The sequence below is a fragment of the Cygnus olor genome, chromosome 9 (assembly GCF_009769625.2).
Source record: "Cygnus olor isolate bCygOlo1 chromosome 9, bCygOlo1.pri.v2, whole genome shotgun sequence".
NCBI classification, from domain to species: domain Eukaryota; kingdom Metazoa; phylum Chordata; class Aves; order Anseriformes; family Anatidae; genus Cygnus; species Cygnus olor.
Window position 1 is genome coordinate 14,770,342 of NC_049177.1, and position 24,243 is coordinate 14,794,584.

At 45.4% G+C, this 24,243-nt stretch overlaps 1 protein-coding gene across 2 annotated transcripts in view; it reads right to left on the reverse strand.

Moving 5' to 3' along the window:
• Window positions 1-2,272: 2,272 nt before the first annotated feature.
• The window catches only part of CCDC50 (coiled-coil domain containing 50), a 42,154-nt gene continuing 20,183 nt past the window's right edge, over window positions 2,273-24,243 (reverse strand). The window contains exons 4-12 of one of the 2 annotated variants that reach the window (XM_040567588.1): window positions 22,771-22,861; window positions 19,669-19,786; window positions 15,538-16,242; window positions 12,790-12,896; window positions 12,162-12,206; window positions 11,522-11,626; window positions 10,520-10,599; window positions 9,343-9,440; window positions 2,273-8,377 (exon numbers count right to left, since the gene is read on the reverse strand). In XM_040567588.1, the coding sequence (XP_040423522.1) occupies window positions 8,358-8,377; window positions 9,343-9,440; window positions 10,520-10,599; window positions 11,522-11,626; window positions 12,162-12,206; window positions 12,790-12,896; window positions 15,538-16,242; window positions 19,669-19,786; window positions 22,771-22,861 (1,369 nt within the window). In that variant the 3' untranslated portion in view covers window positions 2,273-8,357. The remainder of the gene's footprint in view (window positions 8,378-9,342; window positions 9,441-10,519; window positions 10,600-11,521; window positions 11,627-12,161; window positions 12,207-12,789; window positions 12,897-15,537; window positions 16,243-19,668; window positions 19,787-22,770; window positions 22,862-24,243) is intronic. The other variant, XM_040567587.1, reaches the window with a different exon arrangement.

The window sequence follows — 24,243 nt, forward strand, 5'->3', positions numbered from 1 at the left end:
CTATCTTCACACCTGCTCTTCAGCAGATTGGAAAAATATTTAGGGAACACAAAGTGCTTCCAGCTGAGCAGCAAGCAACTTCCGAGTTGCAGTGAGTGGTCCTGGGGGTCTCACCAAGCAGCATGTCCTGATTTCCAGCAGACAACTTCTATCCAACCTGCCTGAGGACCACAGAGAAGGGCCACGGAGAAGAAAAGCACACACGCCCCCCCACTGGGCCTACCTGCTTCTGATGGGGCTGTTCCTGTTGCTCAGGACCTACGAGGGTGCTGCTCTCTTCCCAGCTGGAAGTGCAGAGGACTGAGAACAGGAGGGCTAGGAGGTATCACCCTCAGTCATCTGTTTCAGCCTCCTTAGCCTACAGAGAATCAATTTGGCATTAACTTGCACTTTGCACAGCTGAATTAACTCCTGCCATCGGGAGAGCTGGGTTAGGATCCCAGAGCAGCAAGCACCAGGAGGACCTGGACTTCTCCTGCTGGAGGCAATTACAAATTACATTCCCGGAGCACTCTGTGGTGACAAGCACATGTACGGCCTTGCAATATGGAGTGTACTTTGGGTTTGTGCTCAGGCCAGGTGCTGGTGTGCTTCTGCACCAGCTCACCTGCTGCACGGGTCAGAAACCCTACTAGTGAGGCAGGCACATGCTCCTCTCCCTCGTAATTAGACAGTGGATATGTCAACCGTGTTTTAATAAAGATGGGACAGCATCCAAATCTAAAACAGGCAGGGAAAAAAATATCCTGTGATGTGGCATTATGCTAGTAAGATGTAAATAGGAATCACGTGGTGGTGCTGGAGCCCCAGCACCAGCTAGGAGCTGTTTGTGTTTGCTTGGAGCAGGGTCTTGAAAGGCCATGAAGTGAGTCACTGGAGTTGAGCTAGGAAGACAGTTTTGGGGAAAGGGCAGCCCAGGGGAGTGTTTAATAAGGCAAGAGCAGCATCTGGGGAAAGGAGACGATGTGAAAATTGAGGTGTCAGTGCTAGAGCAGCTGCCTGCCATCAGCAAAATGAACCAGGGGCATTTGGCACAGCCAGTGCGGGGTGGAAGAAGAGCATCAGGGAATGTGCACAGGTGGGAGATGGCAGCTGCAATCTGCAAATCCTACCTTGCAGAGCAGGATGGAGCAGCCAGATTGGCAACTGGGCTGCTGGGTACCCAGCAATGCTGACTTCAAGCAGTCTCTGCTGGCTTACCTTTCTCACAGGTGGAAAATACCTGAGGAAACTTGGATCCATCGCCAGCAGCATGATGGATCACCAACCACATCCGTACAGTTTGAGCTGAGTGTGACTTGGAAACCCAGAGATCAGCAATTCCTCTGGTACAGCCAAAAATCTTTTAAAAGTCCCCAGGCGCTCTTCAATGTTCCTTTTGTGGCTCCCATGTACAATCCTCCATGCAGGCATTCACGCAGCAGGTGAGAGATGCTGCTTGGGGCTCCAGCTGGCCCCCTTCCCACCATAGCCCAGCGCAGCCTAATGCTTAAACAAGTGCCAAGGCTGGCATGAAAGGAGCCTTTCAAAGGAAACAGACCAACCCAGTAATTTCAGACAGGAGGCTAAAATAAATTGTAAGTTGGCAGAGCTCTTGGCACTTCTGAGTGCCCTGTATTTACAGGCTCTTCCTCCGCTAGCCATGTCCCAGTATTTTTAATTATCTGTTTTGTTGGTCCCTGCCTCTGCTCACTAGCAATACCTAAGGGACTCTGAGATGGAGGTGGTGGGAGGTAAAGATGATGAAGCAATTCGAAGCAGTTGGGCAGTGCTCTGACATAGGCCCTAAAACACCAAAATGAACTCAGCTGGAGTCAGAGCACTCATCCCTGCACAGACCTGAGCCCAAGCCCTTGGAGGGACAACCTGGTGCACTCCGCACTGTGAAAGGGTGCTCTGCTCCCCTGTGCAACAGCTATTCCTCGCAAGCAGAGGGGAACAAGTGAATAAACAAACATTTAAGAAAGGTTTTTGAGTTTGGACTCAAGATTTGCAGTTAATGTTTAGTAGCCTGCCCTTTTATTTCAGTGTTCTGCTGCAAACTGAATTCATGACTTGGAAGTGGCTTCATAGGCTTGTGTTAGAGCTGTGTGGTTGTATGCTCATCTGCTGCCTTTGAAGACATTAGCCACTCACAGGGCATTTGCCACGTTTTCTTATTGCCTTCCATCACACCACTGCAGGTCTAAGCTGTTATTGGGAAGTTTCAAGAAGGTATTTCGCAAACTAAAAGCCATGTTAACAGAAAGGGAAAAAAAAGTATCTTACTTTTGCAAATAATTACACAGCTTTATTATTCAGTATCACAGTCTCAGGAAATGAAACAGTCCAGATCCTTTCCAAGACATTACACAGCCTTTTTCCATCTCTCTGGCCACAAAATAATCAAATTAAATACAAATCGTTGTTTTGCTACATCTATTAAATTGGAAGAACATAATTATTGGTGGAACCAGCTAAGCTCCAGGAGCTAAGGGTAGAATGAAGCACTGCCTTCCCCTTCTCTTGCATAACCCCCGGGAGGGCACATCCAACGGGACACACTGAACAAGTCTCCAACTCACAGCAGAGAAAAAAAAAACAATTCAGTGTTCCCAGAAAAGCACACGGAGGGACAGAAGGATGCAGTCAATAACAAAATACAAGGGTTTATTGAACAAAATGGGGCAAGGCAATGTTCCCTTTACATTCAATGAATTCAGGAGTATGAAGCAAAACATGCTATACACACACGGACACGATACTTTGGTTAAATGTCATTCAGAAGTTCTATGCCAAACCTGGTTAAATTAGAGTGAACAGTCAAAAATAAGAAAGAATAGGCTTGCATAGACAGATTATTGTCAGTGCATGATTTATATATTTAAGAATTAGCTGTTGCAACACAGGATACACTTGCAGCTCTGAGGAATTTAAACCAATCGACTAATCCATCTCATCGTATGGCTAACATTTAGATTCAACAGGCTGAAAGCTTACCCTGAAGAGCTAAACTAGACAACCGCAGTCTTTCTCTGAGGCAGTGAGCTATATTGCAGTACGCAGATGCAGCTGGAGACACACTGTGGAGTCTACTTAGAGTGAACACTGATACAGTGAAACTTGTTTGCTGTGAAATAGGAAATACTTGTTTGTGTGCGCCGTTGTCCTCTCCGGGACTCTCCTGTGAAGAGCATCAACTGCACAGCTTAAGCCTGGCCCTGTGCTACCCAAGAGGAGGCAGCAGCCGAGGGTATTTCCAGCCCAGAGGCCGAGGGCAGTGCAGCTTCTCAACACAAGACCTGTGTAGTGCAGCCTGTCTGAGGCATGGCAGTCCAAGTAGCATGTGTGCAGCACAGCTCAACCCTCCACGACAGCCCTGCACGGCCAGAAGTGTGTTATGGCACATTTAAGAGTACAGATAACTGGAGTCTCTGTAGGTTTATGCCCGTCCTTCACAAGAAGAGACAAGCAGCCTGTGGTGTATGTTATGTGAGGGGCACTGCTGTGCCTCAGTGCTGTATCCCACACTCACATCCCAAAGCAACTGCAAAACTAAGCACTGAGCAGAGGGAGAGAGTGGGGCAGAACCAGAACAGTCCCTCTGCTGGGGACGGATATAGGGTAACCTCAAAGTCTTCCCCAAACAGGAACTCCTGTTGCAGCAGCTGCCTCCCTGGGCATCACCGCCACAAACAGAACAGCAGAGAACTTGGTCACCTGTCAGACCCTGCTCTGAGCTGTGCTTTGTTTCCTACTGCACCTGAACACAGCCGTGCAGCATCAGTGCTGCCATGAGGAATAGCAGGAGCAGTCTGATCCGGCTGGCAGATGCCCAGGAGAATTACTTCTTGCAGAGAATATGAGTTTTATGGACTGGCTGCACTATACTACAGGAGTGTAAACTAAGTAGGGGAATCCTCACACTGTCTCCAAAGTGCTCCCCTTATATATAAATTAGCAATCCACAGTTAGTTTGCATACAGGTTAATATGAATTAAAATAAAAACCTTGATAATAAAAAATATATAATATACACATTGATCAATAAACTGAACGAATACCCTCTAATGTAACAGTGGCTGTAGTTTGGCACAAAATAAAAAACTCAAAGGTCTAGCACTGTAAAAAAAATCTTTTTTTCTTATGATTGTTATTAAACTTGATTCATATCCTGACAGGTGGGAATACAGAGATATAAAAATACTGTACATACAAGATCCCTTTTACAGAGCGAAGCAGACTGCAGCATTTGCAACTTCTACCCACAAGGAGGAAATTCAATGATGAGACTTAATCTATCCCCTAACAGCTGATATTTTCCCACCCCCATTAAGTTCAAAACCATGAAGTTCTTTAAAAAAAGATTAACCTGTTTGATCTATTCCCGTGACGACAACCGCTTCTCACTGCAGGAAGCTGTACAGTCCAAGTTTTAAGACAGTATTTCATAGCAAGGTGACTCAGATCAGACTGTCGAAGACGTCGAGTATCCCTGCATGTAAGGCACGATCACTCGGGTTCGCCTCACCTCTCTTCTGCGGACCATTGTGCTTTGGACGGAGGCGAGGTGGCGGCGAGAGCTCTTGCTGGTGAGATGTGCCTGCTATGGAGATTAGGAAGTGCCAGGATTTCACGCTGATGGACTTTCCACACGGTGCTTGTTGCTTTGTTAATGCACATGGCAAGAAAGGGATGCAAGAGCTGAGTGACCTGGGCAGGGGTTCCTGCAAGAGCTCTGACATGCTTATTACATCCAGTGCAAAACCACAGGCAGAGCTACTGAAACTCGGTAATTGAAGACACACACACAAAGTTGAACATTTCTCTGCCATGGATGGGAGATTTTGCTCTGGTTGTTCCTTTGTAAAAGAACGGCTTCAGTGATGCTGGTTTTGCATCTCCCTGACTCTCAGCAGAGCTGTGGCTCCTGAGCTCTAAGAAGAATTGGCTCCTTTTTCATCCCTGGTCTCAACTCTTGTTGACTTCAGTGGGGCCATGGGAGTGGCTACTAAACATGTAAAGTCCAGTTGCAACTTCTGCCTCAGGAACCCTGTGTCCGCACAAGGCCCACAAGGCATGTCAGGTGAGCAATTGATCTGTTTATCCCCCATTTATTAAATGCTTTTCTCAGCTACTATTCTTAGCATTTCTCCCTGTAGACAGAGGTGCCAGCTCCCTTCTAGCAAATCCTCGAGGCCCTCCTATTTACAAGGGCTATAGAAAAATCAAACAGGAAAAGAAACACAAGGGACAGCAAATGAATAAAGGCAAGGAATAAGACTAGAAAGTTAAGTACTAAGGGAAGACAGAGCAAAGCAGCCCCAGAGCATTCAGCAGCCCCTGAAAGCATCCAAGTAGCAGACGCTCCTGGGTCCTTCCCTTGAGCTCCCTCTTCTTGGTGCCACAGCTGGACACCTCGGCTGGCCCGAGGAGGCCATTAAGGAGATCCTGCAGCTTCACAGAGCAGGCACTGGGGCATTCTTTGGACTTTACCCAGCTTCCAAACAAAATCAACCATAATTTTCTCTCATAACATTTCCACTCACTCCCACTGAAGTCAACAACCTGGATACTCCTAAGCATCTCTCCTGATTTAATAGGTTCTTCCTGTGTCAGCAGGCTCAGGGCCTTCATGACTTTCCTGAATAGAAAAAGACAGAAGTTACATCAGCCAACTGCAGTGCAAGTCAGCTACAGAAGCCCAGGGAGGGCTGAGTTCTTAGTTGGTAGTTTCCCCTTGCCTTGTGCAGAGGGTCACCAGTTTCCTATGGACAGTGAGTACAAAGCACAACTGCTTTCTTATTTGGTAGGATTTTTCCCCATCCGATTTTCCTAAGTGGCCCTGATGATACAAGCTGGGGTATTTGTAAAAGTATTAGTACGTAAAACCCCACCAGGCATCCATTTCACAAAAATATACACACTCTAATGGCAAGGAGGGGGAAAAAATCCCACGCAAAAAAAAAAAGGCATTTTCAACAGAAATTTTGAGTGTTACATGAAATACAAAAAATAAACTTTTATAAAGTAAAGCCATTGCAAATGAGGTTGCCACATTAACCCAAGTTATCTAACAAAAAAAAAATACAGTTTATGTTGTTGTTTTTTCCTGATCATTTAAAAACAACATTAACACTTCTGAATGGACAAAGATGGAACAAAAAGAGGGCACAAGGCAAGGACAGTAAAATCTAGCCTCTGGCTGGAAAATTTCCTGAGAAGAAAGAGCAAACAAGCGAGAGCTTGCGACTCACTTAAAGACTCATGCAGGTAAGCAAGCCTATGGGCTGGAAGCAAGGGTACACAGCTAACAGGTTGCTGCTGATCCAGTCAATGTTGCAACGTTTTTGGCTGGTGCATGCCTGGAGCAGAGGCCTACCGGGGCTGTCTGGTACTTCACAGGGAGTGAGCTGGTGTCAATATCCCAGGAGGGTAAGAGACGAGTTGTTGAGCAAGGCAAGGCAAGGGCTCGTGCTGTGGTGTTAAATGATCTCCTTGCAACTTATGTGAAAAATGAGTTGCCTCGTCTTCCTAGTGATTTGTCTCTGTAGCTCTCCTGACCAAGGACAAGAGCCAAGGTTAAAGCCTTTCAGCTGCCTTTGGGCTTGAATTGTGCATTAGTGCAAGAGCAGAGAGCCATGATCTCTTCCGACTTCCTATCAGTGCTCCACGCCAGCATTCACTCTCCACAAAGCTCCACAGAGCTGTCAGGCTCCTTTCCCAGGCAGCTGCACAGATCGGTGGTAAGGGTGAGCACAATCACAGCTCTGCCTGCCCTCCTCAGCAAAGCCAGCAGCAGGACTGGCAGCTGCCAGCAGCAGCAGCAGAGCATGGCAGGACAGGCTCTGTGCCGGGCTGTAAGGGAGCAGGGCTGCAGGGGCACCAAGAGCACTGCAGGAGGCTCTGCTGCCATGAGTGAGACGGCCAAGTGAATAACTAACCTGTACTGGCTGGACAGACTCCAAGCCAGTGTCCAGCTACTCGGCTTTGCAGTTTAAAAATGCACTTGAAAAAACGTGGCAAAAAAAAAAAAGAAAAAAGGTTAGCAAGACAAAAGAATTGGAATGACAGAAGGTAAAGGGAAAAAGGCTACTTGTTACTGCAAGAGCAGAATGGTTTTCAAAGAGCGGAGGGAAAACAAGCCATCAAAAGGGGAAAAATAAAGAAAAAACAGTGCATGGGAAGATCTGTACAGAGAGCTTAAACTTGAATACACTGCTGTACCCTGGAGAGCAATAGTTCTAACCTGACTGGAGCCTGCCTGGGGTGCTGGACGGAGCAGCGCAGAGAGGAAGCAGTTAGCAGAGACATTCTGCAGGCTACTTGGCACTCTGTGTCTACGTCAAAGTTGCTTTTAACTGTAGCTTTTGGATTCAGTGCTCTATGTCCATACGGCCCTCCTTCAATCCTATGTTTACAGGACACACTCGTGTTCTGACATAAGTTACTGTGCTCAAGTGCATCAGCAGCTGAGCTAGGAGTTACAGTAGCTCCTACTTGGCTTCAGTGAAATTCCTTAACTTGCACCACCTGGAAGCTCAAAGCAGGTGACCACAGAGATGCCCTCAGGCACTGAAATATGTTTGCGTGATTATTCCCAATCCACAACTCCCAGCTTCATCAACTCCCTGGCATGCCTTAAAAGTCATGCACATAAGATCTAATTTCAGTTGAAATAGTTCTTCCTCTTAACTGTCCTATCCTATATCCTGGAGCTAAATGCGTGGTTACGCACCCTAACCAAATTGCTGGAAACCCTAGAAAGAAACACAGCACTTAAGAAGTTTTGTTCTAGAGGCAATTTCTTCCTCACCAGTCCCAGATTCTAGCTTTGGATGGCATACACTGTGAGGACACTCTCTCCTTCCTGCAAGCTACCATGACTGTCAGATTGGCTCAGCTCTCTTATCCAGCAGCAGAAGAAACACACATTCCCTTTAACAACTCTTTGCTCAGTCATCCTAATATGGAAAGAACTTGGACTTGAGATGTTCCTGCGTTGCCATAACCCAGCTCATATGTTGGATTTTTCTCCCTTTTGTATGTGCATCTCTATTCGTCCTATTTGTCAAAACTCCAGCCAAAGTTTAAAAATAAATGAAAGCCTCAAAGGAATATAAGAGGGAGCTGTTAAATCAGCTAGTTGATTCACACAGCTCAGTGGCGGCTAGATTGTACTGCACTGCATAAGTGATCACATATGAGTAGGAAATTGAAACGAACGAGTGTTCCTTATTAATACGATGACACTTAAAAAGGAGATCCTGGGAGTGGAAGGTGGACCCCCCATAGGGTAAGGTATTGAGAAAGTTGCCTGGCAATTCCAGTAATGTTTGCTACAGAAGAGTCAGTACCAAAGCGAAGGCTAGCACAGTTTACTGCTTCCTACGGGAACCTGGAAAGCAAAACAGAAAGGAGAAACAGTCTGTAAGGATAGGTCCTGGTAAAGAAAGTTCTACTTGCAGTCATCTTACTTGCACTGCCCTCTTGGATCTCTGTATGTCAAAGGGGGAACTGTACATTACTCCAGCAAAGGGAAGGATAGATCCACAAGACACCCCTTTCTCGCAGGCTGTGAATGGCACCGCAGTCACATTTCACACCCTTGCTAAGGAAAACAGAATGAACACTGGGCTTACAGACTATATAAACTGCCATCAACTCTCCAGATCTTTTGATAACTACAGAACACAAAAGCTTCCAAAACTTTAAATTTTGGCAAGGAAATCGTCCACATTTAAGTTACAATCAGTGGAGTTGGAAGAAATCTGAGTCTACCTCTGGCTGCACCTTTCTTCCCCAGAGTCTCTAAAGATAACTCAGACAAGTGGCACACAGATTTCAAGAACTGGGGGGAGGGTGATCCCACACTGCTCTGGTGCCAAATTATTTCAGGAAACAAGCCAACAAAGCAGTGCTGAGATGCTACAGGAATAAAACAAGCCTGTTCTCAGAACAAGCTTCTGTACAATTGCCCCATGCACATGCCAGACAGGAGATACTCAGACTTTTTTGTCATGTATTGGATCATTTGATATTCGTGAGTCACCTAAAACTCATCACACCATTGTCTTCATGTTATTTCTCCTTCATTTGCTGCTTGGATTCACAGTCATTCATCATTAAGAGATCACACAGGACAAGCAGAGAGCAGTTTGACAAACTCGAGGCAAACCAGTTCAGCTTTTCCCTCTCAGCCAGCAATGTGCTCAGCAAGTAGAACTCACTGAGTAGCATCACCTGCCTGTTGGGGCAATAACGTCCATTCCTCTTTCAAACACCCTTTCCTTCAGGCTGGCTACACAAGGAAAACAACCCACAACAACCCACATGTTAGACCAGCTATGGACTTGTTCCTACCTTTAGGAGAGTGCTCAGGTTTGGAAAACTGACGTAAGGGGCTGGACTGGCTTGTGTAATACCGAGCATGTTCAAAGTCATCGAGGAGAGGCTGTGACCTGACAAACACATGGTGGCAGAAGGGAAAAAAAATGTTTAAGAATGTTGCGGGTGGACACAGTGGGGACAACAGGATGGGATAGTAACAAAATTAAAAGGCACAAGAGTATGGCAAAAGGATCACCTCAGCTGCCTGGTATGTCCCTGCCAGTTTAAAGCAAACTGATTTGGGCTTTCCACTTGCAGACCAGCTTCTCTGAGCACAGCCTGTTACTGTTCATATGGTGAGAAATACCTAGGATTCACCACTTCCCATGGTCTGCTTTCATTTAATAATTGTTTCAATTTTTCAGGAAACAAAGAATTTCCATTATGAAATTTGATGCAAACCTCACTCAAAAGGAAAGAGAAACGTTTCAAAGTGCTTAATGCTTGCCTTGCTTTCACCCTAGAACATTTTAATGAGATCTGTCTTCACCTGCACACCTTCATTGTTTTGTCTGCAAATTAAACAAAAGCTTCTTAAGCTCATATCAGGATTGGAAATCAAAACCACCAGGGTCACTTACAGGATTCTGTCCCACACCAGGAGCATTAGGCCAGGGTACGAAGTGATTCAGAAGATGCACTGCATTACAGCACGTTCCCATCACTTCTGGGATGAGGCACCCCAAAGCACAACATGCACGCTGCAGTGGGGTGTCCACACACAGCAGCGGCAGTGTACAGGACATAAATGGGGAGCAGGGACACAAGGGAACAGCTGTGCAAATGCAGCACGATTATTCCTTCCCGCCCAGAGATGACATTTGGTTTCACATCCCCAGAAGTTTTTTTTAACCCTCTTGGTGCTTCTCTGCCATTTTACAAATGTCACTGCACAGGCTCATCTATCTCTGTCAGCGGCAGGCAGGAAGACCAATATGGCCAGAAGCCACAAGAACAGCGAGTGACGCATGTCACCGAGCACCTCGTGAGCTCTGTGCCAGACGTCTCCTTTCAATGCTAAAAGCTCTGCTCTCTGCCAACCCCCTCGTGGGTCAGGCTGGTCGCCCCATGACTGCTCCCTAGGACTCAGCTTGCGTGCAGCTTCCTGAGTGCATCTCCCCAGTTTTTACTAGCCATGCATTCAGCTCACCTTAAAGACTTGTCACCTTTGTGTCGCTGGGTTTCAGGCCCTTCTTTTGACCTTGAGCGCGGCGACTCGCTTGCATCATGCTGACGAGAAGAATAAAAAGCAGTTCAACTGGCTGTCCGCATGCCTTGCGAGGCACCAGCCATCTTGTCGAGACTGCCTCAGCTCCACACAGCCCTTTTGTGCTCAGCTTTTACACACTAACCACAGCCAGACACGTGCGAATGGCTGGATCAGGACTATCTTACGATAACTGAAACTCAGCCTTGCTGAGCCAAACTTAAGCTTTGCTCTAAATTCAGGTTCAGTGCTGGGGGACCCATCCCAAAGCTGAGGCCAAGTGCATACAGTCCATGTTAATGACTGCACGCAACATGGCTGAGCACAAGGGACCAGCTGCACAAAGCTGTGCTGCTGCAACTGCTCAAACATGGTAAGGAGTCTGAAAATATCAGCTACCTCCAGCTGGCCCCAAGATTAACAGAACACCTCCTTTAGCACATTAGGAAGGCAGATTATGAAATCTGTTTCTTATCACCTTCCACAACAGCTAGCCAAGATTCTGCAGTATTACACAAAAACCTAGCCTAGGCTTGATATACTCATTACTTCATAATAAAATTGGCTCAGCTGTGCTGTCCTTGTACCTGTGGTGAACAAACAGAACCAACTACTGCTTTCACTGTTACAGCAAGGACTTCAGCAGAGAAAAAGTCCTGCAGCAGGAGGGCTGACAGTGCTTCAGGGAGGCCACGAGGTACTGTGACATCCACCACCAGCCTCCAAGGCCACAATCTAAGGCATACCTTACTTGAGACTGAGTCTAAAGAGTATCTAACCAAGGACAGGGCTCCAAAAGCTTAGGAAGCAGCTGAGTAACAGGCAGCAAGACCCTTTGCATGCAAGGGTCTGTACCATTCCTCTTGGTCTCATCACACACCTTCGCCTCCCTCTGAAACAATGTTATAGGATTTCATCTGGGAGACCTCCTGAAGCTTGACATACCTTCCAGTCTTGATCATGCCTCCTCTTTTCAAAGGAAGACTTTTCTCTCTCCTTCCCTTTCTTGAAAGCCTTTTTTTCCTCAGCCATCAAGAGACGGGCAATTTCCTGAAAGGGAAAATACAGACAGCACGTCAGAGGTTGTACTGCTCTTCTCGGTTTGAGCTGTTTAAAATCTCTCCTATGGACAGCTGCTAAGTCAGATGGGTGCAAAACCAGGATTCTACCTGAGTCTGTGATCAGTGACCAAATGACAGAGCAGAAGCAAGACTGACTACATGCTGCATGCCCAGAGGACCCCCATTTGCCTGGTTTGTGTTTGCAGAGCCTTTCAGCCCTGTGTTTCTTTTCCTTCAGTATTGGGTTCATCTTGCAGCATCTCTGATAGTCTCCTACAGGGTTCAGTTACAAGAGATGCTCTTCTACAGCCATGAAGAGGACTTCCTCTGTCAAGGCTGCAACACGCAACATAGCACCCCGTTAAACTAACCTGAACATAAACATGAAAACCAGCCAGAAACACCCCACTTGAGGCCCGAAATTCCCCTACAAGGGGAAAAATGAGCAACTAGAGGGTCAGAGAAGACAAGTAGGGCTTAGTTTCCACAAGTAAAATACTACAAACATTTAGCTTCCTGCTCACCTCATCCTGAGCCACTTGAGCTGCCTTCTGATCTGCCTGGTTGGCCTGAAAAGGAAAAAAAAAAAAAAAAAAGAGAGAAAACAGTAAAACCTCTAAAATTATTAAGAGGCATCAACCGACTGGGCAAGGCAAGCATCCACACAAATACACTACCATCCTCTCCAAATATATTAAATTAACTCAATATTTACCTCATAACCCAGTAACAAAGTGACATTTCAGCTGAGTTTTGTCCCCACCTATCTGGGAAGCCACACCACAATACATTGCCCACTCCACTGCCCTTTCTCCCACCCCCAGCCCAAGACATGCTCTGGCATGTTTCACTTCTCAGCTCACCAACCATACTGCCCAAAGGCCATCTTCACCTGCCTGCAAGTATTCATTTAACATCACCCTGCTTCTGCCATTTAGTTTTCGGGTATGTAATTTAGGAAAAAAAGGCTCTGCTGGCTCGACACCAGCCTTTACCGCATGTGCAGTTACGGGAGACAGAGCATCAGAATGCACAGCAACAAGGCCCTTGGTCTTAAAAGTCACAGATACATTTTAGCGGTTTGCAAATTCAAGTTGTCACTACTGAATACCTTAATTTTTTCAAGATGACTAATGCATCCCCTCTACTCACCAGGAGCTCTTCCTCTTGCAGTTTCCGAGCAATCTCTGCATCAGACAATTCCTGTTCCCTTAGGGGTTTATCATAAGTGGCTTGCCTCATCCCCCTCAACTTAGTTCCTACAGAATTGGGAGAGAGAACAATCAGCTCACCCATTTCCCAAATGCTTCAGAAAGGAAATCCCCACCATCTCCTCAGCCTCCTGCAGAGCCCCCACTCGAGGGGACCACAGACCACTACGGTGTACTTGCCAGGCAGACTTTTTGAGAGTACTTTTAGCTAAGGTGCAGCATACACCTTAAAATAAGTTTTTTCTATACATATAGTTACACCACGTCTTACAAGGCAAATGCAACTGTTCGCTAGAAGAGCCATGCCTCTTGCTTCAGCTTTCAGTGGCACAGTGATACTAGCAAAGGAATCAAATCGTAGATTTTTCACACGCCATCAATTCAGACAGTGGAGAGCAGCCTAATGTGCTACAAGCACAGCAGAGTCCTTAAACACACCTTTGGAGCAGCGTGGGCTGCAAGAGATGTCTGGGACAGACACACAATGTTTCTGACAATTTCATGCTTTGGCCTGACCCATGAATTTTACAATTCGTAGTGAGAAAACAGACACGTAAACAGTTTTGGAGTTCACACAAGGTTCAGTTCTTGCTTTGAGTACAGAGGGGTTTTTTTGTTTTGATTTTTTCTGAAGTGTTTATTTAAAGGTAAACCACTTACAAGTGATTTAAATGTTGCATTTTGAGGGTCTCTCCGTGGTCTATTTGCAACAGGCCAAAGGAGTCCCCCTGTATCCCTGTCATAAAATGCGTGATCTCATTCCCATACAACGAATGCTTTCTGCTTCCATCTGCAGCCTGAACTGTATTGTTCAGCAATCTCAGACATCTAAACAAGCTCTCTGCTTTATGTCTGAGGTACACAAACACTCCAGCTGTCTGTCTGTGTCTCTCCCATCCCAAACTCAGAAAATAAGCTTCACTCAAAACTTTCGTGCTTCCAGCACTCTGTTTTCACATTGATTATAAATAAATTACAGCTTAGTGGGACACATATCAGTTTCCTTCTGATCAGATAAGACCAAGGAAAAAAACAGTTTTTAGAGGTCAATAGGTTACCTTCTGTGCATCTATCAAACTACCATCGTACTCCATCAGATACCCCAAATGCTTCAAACTGCAGGCCAGAGACCTCACGCATTAACCCCGAATCAAAACGTGGAATAGGAACACACTGGCTCTTCAGGTATTAAATGTGGTATATGGGGTATTTTTGCTTTTTTGCTTTGATAAATTTAAGTCAACAGATCCAATGACTTTAAGCAAGTAACACCCCTCTTACACATGACCTTAGCATAAAAAAAAAAAAACAACTTTTGGCACTTCTGACAGTTACAATTAAGTGTACAGCCTGGCCTTGCCAGAACAGTTTGATTGATCCAAGCTGTGAAAAGCTGCAATCTCAAGCCAGCACAGAAATTCCACCGAAGAGCATCAGCTTGGTCTGAGTTATATTATTCAGACTGCTTCCAAGGCCACTGTAAGCACAGTTCTACCCCACTGGAACAGCTTCGCTGACAGACTTTCATACACCGTTGCCCCCATGAAGAGCAAAACTGCATTTCCAGGAATTGTTCACTGAACAGCCAAGACTGAGCTTGCTTTATACACAGACTGGTACCAGTCTTCGTTTGGTCAGAAAGCAACAACAAACATTGCTCGCACATCACTTCTGCTCGCACTCAGCGGAGCACAAAGCCCGCCCCGATTCCCTCAGGAAGAGGATGTGAGCTTTTGGCTGTCCTGACTCCACGCGAGGGTGATCAGAGACTGAGTCACTCCGTCCCATGCTGTATCAGGGCACATCACAATTTACTGACTATATGAAGGCCTGATTAACACCCTCCACTTCCTCAAAGAAAACTTTTGCATGAAGACGACAAAGAACAATTCTCCTGGCATCTCTGAACACAGACATGCATCGTCTTCCTCACCTTATCCACATAAGGACCAGCTGGATGCCCTAAAGCAGGAGTTTCTCACCCTGTGGCAGGCACAGTGAAAGTGGGAGTTCAGAGACTTGGATCTAACAGACAGGTCATCCCATGAGACAGGCTCACTCCCATGCAAGTTTTAAAATCAGAAAGATGTATCTGGATTTCAAAAGCCAGCAATCCTCAAGTATTATTGAACAAAAACTACACAAGTACATGTTTCCTAGAAAAGTTCATTTCTAGGGAATTTGTCAAGAAATTCTTAAAATATATCACAATTGGACACTTGTGAGCTTTGTCTAAAATCGTTTACATTTTCAACGTTTTTTTTCAATAGGAATTGGATGGACATTGCTGGCTTGTTAGTATTAAGCAAACTTTCCTCATTTACAGCCTTGCATCCCAAATCAAATCCCATTTCTGCGAGAGGAAACCACAGCACAAATTATATCAGTGAAAATAAAAGGGAATTTTTATACAGGATACCGAGGGCACCGTTTCCAACAATACCTTCTTACTCCTTCTCTTTGATGCCAGGGGACACGTCAGGAAATAAACAGAGTGAGAGTCTTAGCGGATAAGAAGAATCTCATTAAACAAGGGAGAAACCCAGGCAGGATTCACTGTGTACACATTACAGACTGATACTGGAGATTAAAAGTCTTCAGAAGAAGCACCACCGATTTCAGACAGCAGGACGGGGCAAGCAAAGGTGCGTCCCCACACGTATGTACACCTTCCCCATCACCTGGTTACCTGAGTCTCTCTGGGAGTCTCCAACCTCTCCCCGGCTCACAGAGTGTGGGGAGGGGGAAGGTTTCCTGCGTCCTGCGCTTTTGCAGTCTCTCTCCTCACCCCTCCTATGATCTTCTTGGAATTCGGAGTCACGGAGCTTCCCGTTGTGCTCTGTCCTGTGCGAAGAGCGGCCCCAAAGGCGGGATTTACGGTTTTCAGGGCGTGCCAGCTGGCTGCCGCCCCGATGCCAAGTCTCCTGCTCAGCCTCCAGCTCCACGTCAAGAAGACGACGACGCTTTTCTCTGTCTTGCCTTGCTGGCTTTCTGCTGCATCGTGCCTGGTCTGCAAGTCCATGCTCTGACTCCAGGTCAAGGCTGAGAGGTCTCCGAGCCTTCTCCCTGCCGGCTGCCCTCCTCTCCTGCAGCTCCCAGCTGCTGCTGTGCTTATGGGCACCACAATCAGCCTCTCTTTCCAGGTCGAGGCTGGGAGGTCTCCCAGACCCACCTTGGCTGGCTGATTTCTGCCTCTGCCGATGGCCATCGGTGGCCTCGCTCGGTTGAGGAGATCTGTGACGATCCTCCGAAGGGACATGCCTGTGTTTGGAGGCGCTGTCGGACAGAGGTGAGTGTGCTTTTTGGCGCTCTCTCCGCCGGTGCGCGTGCCTATCATCACCACGTGCCCTGGGAGACTCAGAAACCTGCTCCCCAGGATCACCCCGGAGGTGCTCTGAGCAACAGGGGGGACAAACAAGGAGGTGGTTAGTGACACGGGGGTTAGCGGCTGCTCAACGAGGCCAGAATTACAGCACGCAGACGAAGGAAGCCTGATGCAACAGGAGACAGAGAAGCAGCAGCCTGGCCTGCACCAGGGCAGCACAGGAGGCAAAGGGGTTGAAGCAGAAAGCACGGGTACAGCCCCAAAGTCTGTCCAAGCACCTCCTAAGGCAAGGACAAACCACTGTGAAGATTAAGGACTTTTACAGATGCCATTAGGGATGGAAAAACAGAGAGCAGAGCAACTCATCTCCTGGCAATCTGTCACTGCTGCAGGATATTGGACTCCTGACGAGAAAAGGGCTTATGAGGGAAAGCACAAAACAGAAGCAAGGCCAGGAGGCTCCGAGCAGAGGGCCATGTTGGAGCCTGGTTTACGAGCACCCACGCCTTGCCCTGGCTTCACCACAGGGTTATTCCCCAGAAATAACAGCCTCAACTGAACAGGGGGAAAGACCCACCTTTTGTGAGTAAGAAGAGAGAGGGGTGGGACAGCATTTTTTTTATTATTATTTTGAAAAAGACATGACAGATAGCTGCAGCATCCATACACTTTCCACCACATCTCTTGAAGACTCAGGAGTTTCGGGGCCTGCACTTACTGCTTCAACAGAAGTTTAGACTGTCTGCAGAAAGGGCTACAGAAACTTAAGGGCAGGATAAGATTTCACAAAAGTCAAGCTCCTGACCTCAGCAGTGTTGCTGGAAAAGCCGCTTACTCAGCGGCTTAGTGGGGTTGTTTCCTCTGTGCTTTTCAGAAAACACGTGGAAATTTTCTTTGCTTTAGTTTCAGTAACAAAACCTCCACAACTATGAGGATACAGAAGGCTTCCTGTATACAACCTGCTAATTAATTTAATCTCAATCAACTTATTTGATAAGAAAAATCATTGCACTGAGTGAACTGTTATCTCTACAGCAGCTTTTCAAATTGAAGAAGAAATTTCCTTGAAGCAGAGGCTGATTACAAACAGAATCATACAAAAAGCAGGATAAGACTTCCCTTCTCCATTGCTAAGAGTTTTTATAGCATCTTAAAATATTTACTATATTTCACTGCACCTGAGCTGCATTCTGTTTTCATAAATAGCTCTGCCTTCCCTACAATCATCCAAGTTTCAGAAGTAAGAAAACAAAACAAAAATGCCACCCAAAACCTGAATGTTCCCTTCAAGTCATACTGTTCAAAAAAAAAAAAAAAGCTTTTCTGAGCCAGCAAAAATAGAGCCTACTGAAAACCTATCTTGAAAACAAATGGGTTTTGTTTGCGTGACTTATACGGAATAGATATATTTTTAAGAATCCAAGAACTGTAAGAGTAACCACAGCAGTTCCTGTTAACTGGCAGGTTTTTCTGTTCAGTTTTAGATTGTGAGCATGATTTACAGAATAGTTATGTCCAATAAAACAATTTAAGAGACTTACTGAACAACAGACACCAGAACCCAAAAGCAAGAGTCAGGATTATTTATTTATTTTTTTTAAATAATATTAGCAAGGGTCTAAAAATTAGCTCAATTTTGTCATTTACAAAAAGCTCAATATACACGTCAGCATGGAGAGGAGATCACGAAAGAGCAAAGCATGGCTGCATTGGGAAAGGACAGATGCAGGAAACACAATCATGCTAGACAGCCCAAGCAGGACATCTGTTTTTGGGGTATCTCAGGACAATTAACTCCTCAGCAGGCACTGGTTCCTGCAGCACCTTTCGCAGAGCCCAAGTAAACACTCCTTAGGTCCTGGTGTTACTCTCTCAAGCAGCAAGTGACTAAGCGAATACAGAAATGTTTTTCATGGCACAGACACGTCTGGGAGGAACTCAGCTTTCTTTCACGTTTATTTTTCCACTCTTTAAAAAGCTCGGTTTGCTCTCAAGTAATAACTCTAATCCACACTCCTCCTGGATGTGGATAAATTTTTATTCAGTCAAGACAGACTAAAACCCAAACAAAGCAAGAGCTTTTCTTTTGAGTATAAGATCACAAGTAACAAGGACAATATAAAAGAATGCTGAAGTCTAATCAAATGGTGCCCCAGTATTTATGAGGTTTCAGATCAATGTACTAGATGGTCCAGACATCAAAATCCACTTCAGTTCTTCCGTTCTATTTTTTTTTTATTTTTTTTATTTTTTTTTTTAGGAACAAGGATCAAGAACAGCACTACTATAAATGGTCATGAAAAAAGTGCCTTCCACCTCACCTCCAAAACTACAGATTACAGCACGAAGAAAAGTTAGACCCACAAGATATCCTGCTTTTCAAATCCATAACAGAAAAAGTTCAGAGAATCATAGATTTCTGTCAACTGCTTTCTGTTATAAAAAAAAAAAAATCCATCCTGTCATACCATCTCTGCCTGGCAACACTTTTACCTATACTGTATTTTTTCAGAGACATAACCCATTTAATTCTGAAAAATTAAAGCATGTGTTGGCCATAGAACTCTCAGATCAAAGTCTTTTCCAGCTCTGCACACATACCAGAACTTGGGGCCATGAAGTTTCCACCTAGTTACGGTTTTGTACTCTGTGCTGTGCATTTTCTTGGCCTTCCTTGAACTTGTTCCCAGTTGGAACTAAAATACTTGATGTCTGAGTTCAAATAAAGACATTTAAAATTGCCAGTAGTATGGCTGTTAAAGCGAGAAATAAGAGGTTTGATCTTCATCTTCACAATCTGTTAATCAAAATCAGCCTGTCTCCGACCCACCACATACATTTTGAAGCAAGAACACAAGAACCACCACCAGTGCACAGCAAAGCAATCCCCACATTACTCCATAATTAAACACACCCCGATTCTCTGCTCCCAATTTAAAGAAAGTCTGTATCTGATCGTAAAAGATGCCAAAAAGAAAGCAATGCAGTGCTGTGGGTCATATCTTCTTCACAAAATACAGTCCGAGAGGATAACTGCAGCAAAGACATTCTGTGGATATGACCTTGTTATTCAGTAAGTCATTCAAAGAAGTTGCGCTAATTTTAGGGCTTGGATACGTACCTGCAAGAAGTTATTTTTGAAAGGCTGTTCCACGAACCAGCATTTATTCCTTTACACACGTACCAGTGTCAGCATCATAGATGAGCGCACACAGTCAAAGAGAAACAGTTCCAAGTGTGGAGTTGTGTCTGCATTTCTCCTCTACGCACTTGCAGCATTACGTAGAAATAACTATGACTTATCAGTACCCTCAGCTACTGTATTTTTCCACAAGTAGTTCCTGACTCTAGAATGAAGTTAGATCCTGGCCTTGGAAATTTATGCAATGCTACAGTACTGAATGCAAGTAATGGAAATCTCCCTAACTAAGTTGCTAGATCACCAGGTTCACCTATAATACCACGATCTTGACACTTTATGAAGGAAGAACTTACCTCCATTTTCTGAATAATAGCTATCTTCATACACTTTGTGTCCCTGGGATTCTGGGTAGTGCTTCTTGCGCTTTTTTTCTTCCTGCAGTTCCTTCTGTTGTAGGAGACGGGCAATGTCCTACAGAGATTGAAGAAAATAGCCATCACCTTCCCCTAAAAAACACCTCCAGATGCTTTTATTAAAATACAACTATAAAAATCCTCAGTTTTGTTTTTCAAACACATAAGTGACAGGATTACTCTTGAATTCAAACCATGTGCTAGAAGGGCTTCCACCTTCGTGGCTGACATAAAAGGCTATCTCAGCAATCAGCACATGACCTCCTCCAGGCCCACCACTGAACTTACAAACAACTTGCAGGTTCCTCATCTATCTGCATGCAAGCCTGCAAAGCCCTAATGACCGAAGAGGGACAGGAGGAATTTCTTGGGCAAACTCAGGCTTCCAGCAGCATTTTGGTTGTTAGATAAGAGCACAACATGCCCACACAAGTGGTGTGCTGGACCTCCCTCCTCAATTCCACCAGCCAAGGAAAAATACCCAGGCAAAGACTCTCTCTAGCTGAAGGCACTTCTGACTGAAAGGACTTCCTAAACCAGCCTGTGAACTCACTTCAAACCGGGTGTAATTTACAGGGACTGTTGGATGCCAAGTAGGGAGATGCATCACTTTGACAGAGGCTGAAGGAAAAGAAAAATCGAATGGGACGTTAGGAAGAGAGGAGCTACAGACACCACAGGAGTGCTGTGGGAACTGTAGGCCGTTTATCTTCTGTCACAGTTTTGGTAGACACGCCATCAAAGAGAACAGCACTCCGTTTTCTTAATTGATTTTCTTTCAAGATGACTAATAGTTCAACAAAGCCTAGCAATAGTGAACAGCTCTTTGGGGGCTTGCTTGCTTGGGGCCCAGAAGCTTGCGAGTCAGAGGAGCCAATCTGAAGCTAAGAAGAGAAGCTGGAAGATTCTACTAGCAGGTCAAGCTCACCCTAGGACAGTATTCATTTAAGCCTCCCTAGGCCTCAGGGCCTTTACAGAGCTGTTCATGGAGAACATACGCTGCAGGCAGAAGAGGCATCAGTGAAATACAAAGTCAGAAAAAACTTCCAAAAACAAAGCCAGCACTGGAGGACAGTAGATGGGTGTTCAAATACAAGCTATTATTTCAGGGTTCAGATCAGATTTGTACAGTAAACAGCTTTGTCAAGGACCTTGGGACACCACAGGCTCTTTACCAAAAAATTTCCTTCCCTCGGCACGGTTAAACTCTACAAAGTAGAGCAAGTCTATAAATACATGGGCTTAAGCACATTATCTCCAGGATTGAGACAGTTCAGGACTTGCAAATCCGCATAAGCTATTTCTGACAAACTGAACCTGTAAGCAGGTAGACTGAGCACTTTATTTAAAAGCCCTGCACATCTGGCTGGATCTGCCCGAACGCTGCCCAGTGGTGGCATAGCACTGCTGGCCACTCCTGATATCAGTTACCACATACACTGGGCAAATACCACACCCTCGCGTGCGACAAATACACGATGAATTCGGCACGCATCCAGCATCAGTACAATTCAGCACATCCTGCAGGGTATGCGTACTGATGCCATGTTGAGGGTCACAGGAGCTGCTCTGATGGGGTCCCTGCTCTGCTACCTGACAAACCCTTGGGCACTGCACAGCCCTACTCACATTGCTCAGGCCCTGCATCAGTACAGGAGCCCCTTCAGAAGAAATAACACTGGTGAGGGTCCTGGAAGGACAGCAGGATCAACTCCAGCTCTCCCGAAGTCCCGCTGTAAAGGTGGTGACAGGCAGCACTGCTGCACCTTGGTACTCAGCTGCAGCCTAACCCAGCACACGTGTGTTTCAGCCACACTTCAGAACTTCCCATGTACCAGCGGGAAGAGAAAGAATATTTATGGCTTCTCCTCATCACCGAGACATATTCATTTGAAGATTGCTCCTGACATTGAAAGAGGATCACGATGCTGGTTTGACAGGTTGCAGGGACCTGCTGTCAGACTGCTGACATCCCAACAGCTCTCTGCTTAAAGCTGTGTGATTGCAATACCAGAGCCAGCACGAGCAGTATTGCATCCCCTTTGCTTTCCCCAGAAAAATAACGTAGATGGTTACATTTACAGCACAAATCCTTTAGCTAGTGTTCCTCCTACTAGCATTACCACAAGAACCTCTGAAGACCTCCTGGCCAGCCTTTCAGTACTTGTTTGGACATAATGGTACAAGAAGAAAATGAGGTCTTGAACAAGCAAACTGATGCATCTGTCACTTACAGACTAATTCTTATTTCAGGTTCTTCCAAGAAACAACCTTGTGTTCAAGTTCTTCCTATAGAGAAAATGCCACTAGATGCCTCTTCAGCATCATGAGACTACCTAGACTTCTTGGGGACCTATCTGTAATCAAATACAGGGCCACACTCCAGGCTCAAACAGTCACAGATAGGACTAGAATGTGTCTCCCAAAACCCCAATCTGGTACACAATGAAGTGATCAACAAGCAAAATCCTTTGAAGGCCACGGACAGACCACACTGACCACACTCAGTCAAGAGCAGCAGGGCAATATTCTGCGATCACAAAAAGAATCTGCTAGCAATTAACTGCAACAGGGTGTTCAGGCTGTAAAAATTAATCTGAAGATGAAGAAAGGTAAGGGAGAAGCCAGAAAAAGACAGCTGGGCTAAAGATCCTACTCAAGTCTTTTCACCAAACACCAAAGCAATTCTGACCCAGGATTCTTACAGAAGTAGTACCTGTCTTCTTGCATTTGAGAAGGAATATCTCAGACTGTATAAACAATTACTTCCCAACACCACAGCAATGAACGCTTCAACAATACCTACTACCACTCGCCTTCTTTCTTAGCAAGGCAACTGCCATCAACAACCCTTGATCATGAAAACCATGACTGTATCTTATCCCCATAACAGGGCTGCCTGAAAGCTCTGTGCAAGTCTAGATCTGTGAGGACCAGGACTAACACCATGCAAGCCAGCTCCTGTGGCTACTGACTGAGAAATGCCAGTCCCAAAATAACTGCCACGAATAGCCCTGCCACCTTTGCAGCTTTAAAGGTTACCTCATCTTTTTCCTCCTGCCTGCGTCGCTGCTCGGCTTCAAATACCAGCTTCACTTGGATTTCCTGAGCGATCTCAGAGTCCTGTCGTTCTCTAAAAGAGAAGGAAACAAGGATTATAAGTAGCTAAAGTCAGACATCAGTCAGCCTGGAAAGAGAGATAAAAGCTGAAAGAAGCCATCCGATTTACACAGAAGAGTTATTACTTAGCAGTAGTGCAGAGTAAATGAATCCTCGCCAAGAACAAAGTCTCCCTCTACTTATGCTGGACAAATTTAGAAAATAGGTCCCAAGACACTCACAATCAAAGTAAAAAGCAAGAGAAAACAGATTTATAGGCAAGATGCTAAGAAAGGAGATAGGAACAGTAAGACAAAGCAGGCCAAGGCAGTGCACACTCATCTTTGCAAACAGTAGTCTAATACTGCTGCGGAGTATTTGTGGTGCATAAGGAGGGGTTTAGGGGTAAGGTTAACACAGATATTTCTAGGAAGTGTTTTTGATGTGAAAGCCAAGAAAGAGAAAGTGCAGAAATGCTTATACCAAATGCAGTATGTAGGCCAAGCGGAGGCTGGAGGTGGCAGTTCAGTAATGAATGAGAAATGCCACCGAGGTGGGATGAGATACAAGAGCAGAGGCAGTGTCAAAAGGCAAAAGAGCAATATGCATCAAAACGAGGGGTGGGAGGCAATCGTCACAGCACCACTGCGGATGCAGGTGTAGCACAAGATTGCATTAACCAGGGACAGAGAAACGTAACAGAGTAATTGAGACATGAAATCAGAGTTTCATCTGTGTGGATAGACCAGGAAGAACATATTTCTGGAGCGTCATACAGAAAGCATCTGCAAGAATTGTTCAATATTCAGCTGCATGCTCTGATGCCCAGCAAACAGGCTGGAACGATGGCCAGGGTGTTCTTAAAGCTACTCCAGAAAAGTGCTGGGGGATTTGAGAAGAAAGATTAAGATCCTTCTCCTTCAGCACTGTTGAAATTAAGCCAAAGATTTGCTCTGAACAGGTCATATCGATCTCAGATATCTCTGCAATCAAGACAGCTGAAAGGTAAGCCATAGAAGGAGATGAAAATGGGAACAACAACAGGCAGAGATTGCTTTATTAGAAGACAAAATCTTGAAGAACATGCTGGCAGTGATCAGATAGGTGATGGGAGGACTACTGAGAGCATTTTATGGAAGTCAAGCAAATATTTCAAGAGAAGCAGGTTCAACTATATCGAAGTTACATGGGAGCGCTATGGGCTGAAGCACTTGTTCTGGCCTTGAGCAAGGATCAGGGCATAAATGACCTGGCAAACTTGGAGGCAAAGGACTGGAAAGAAGTCTAGGACAAGAGCTGATGAAATTAAAAAAGCGAGCTTAGACAAGCACTTTCAGCAGCAGAACAGAGAAGCGGCATTGCTGGAGCAATTAGTGGCACGACACAGGCTTCTTTTATGGGAAATGAAGAACAACC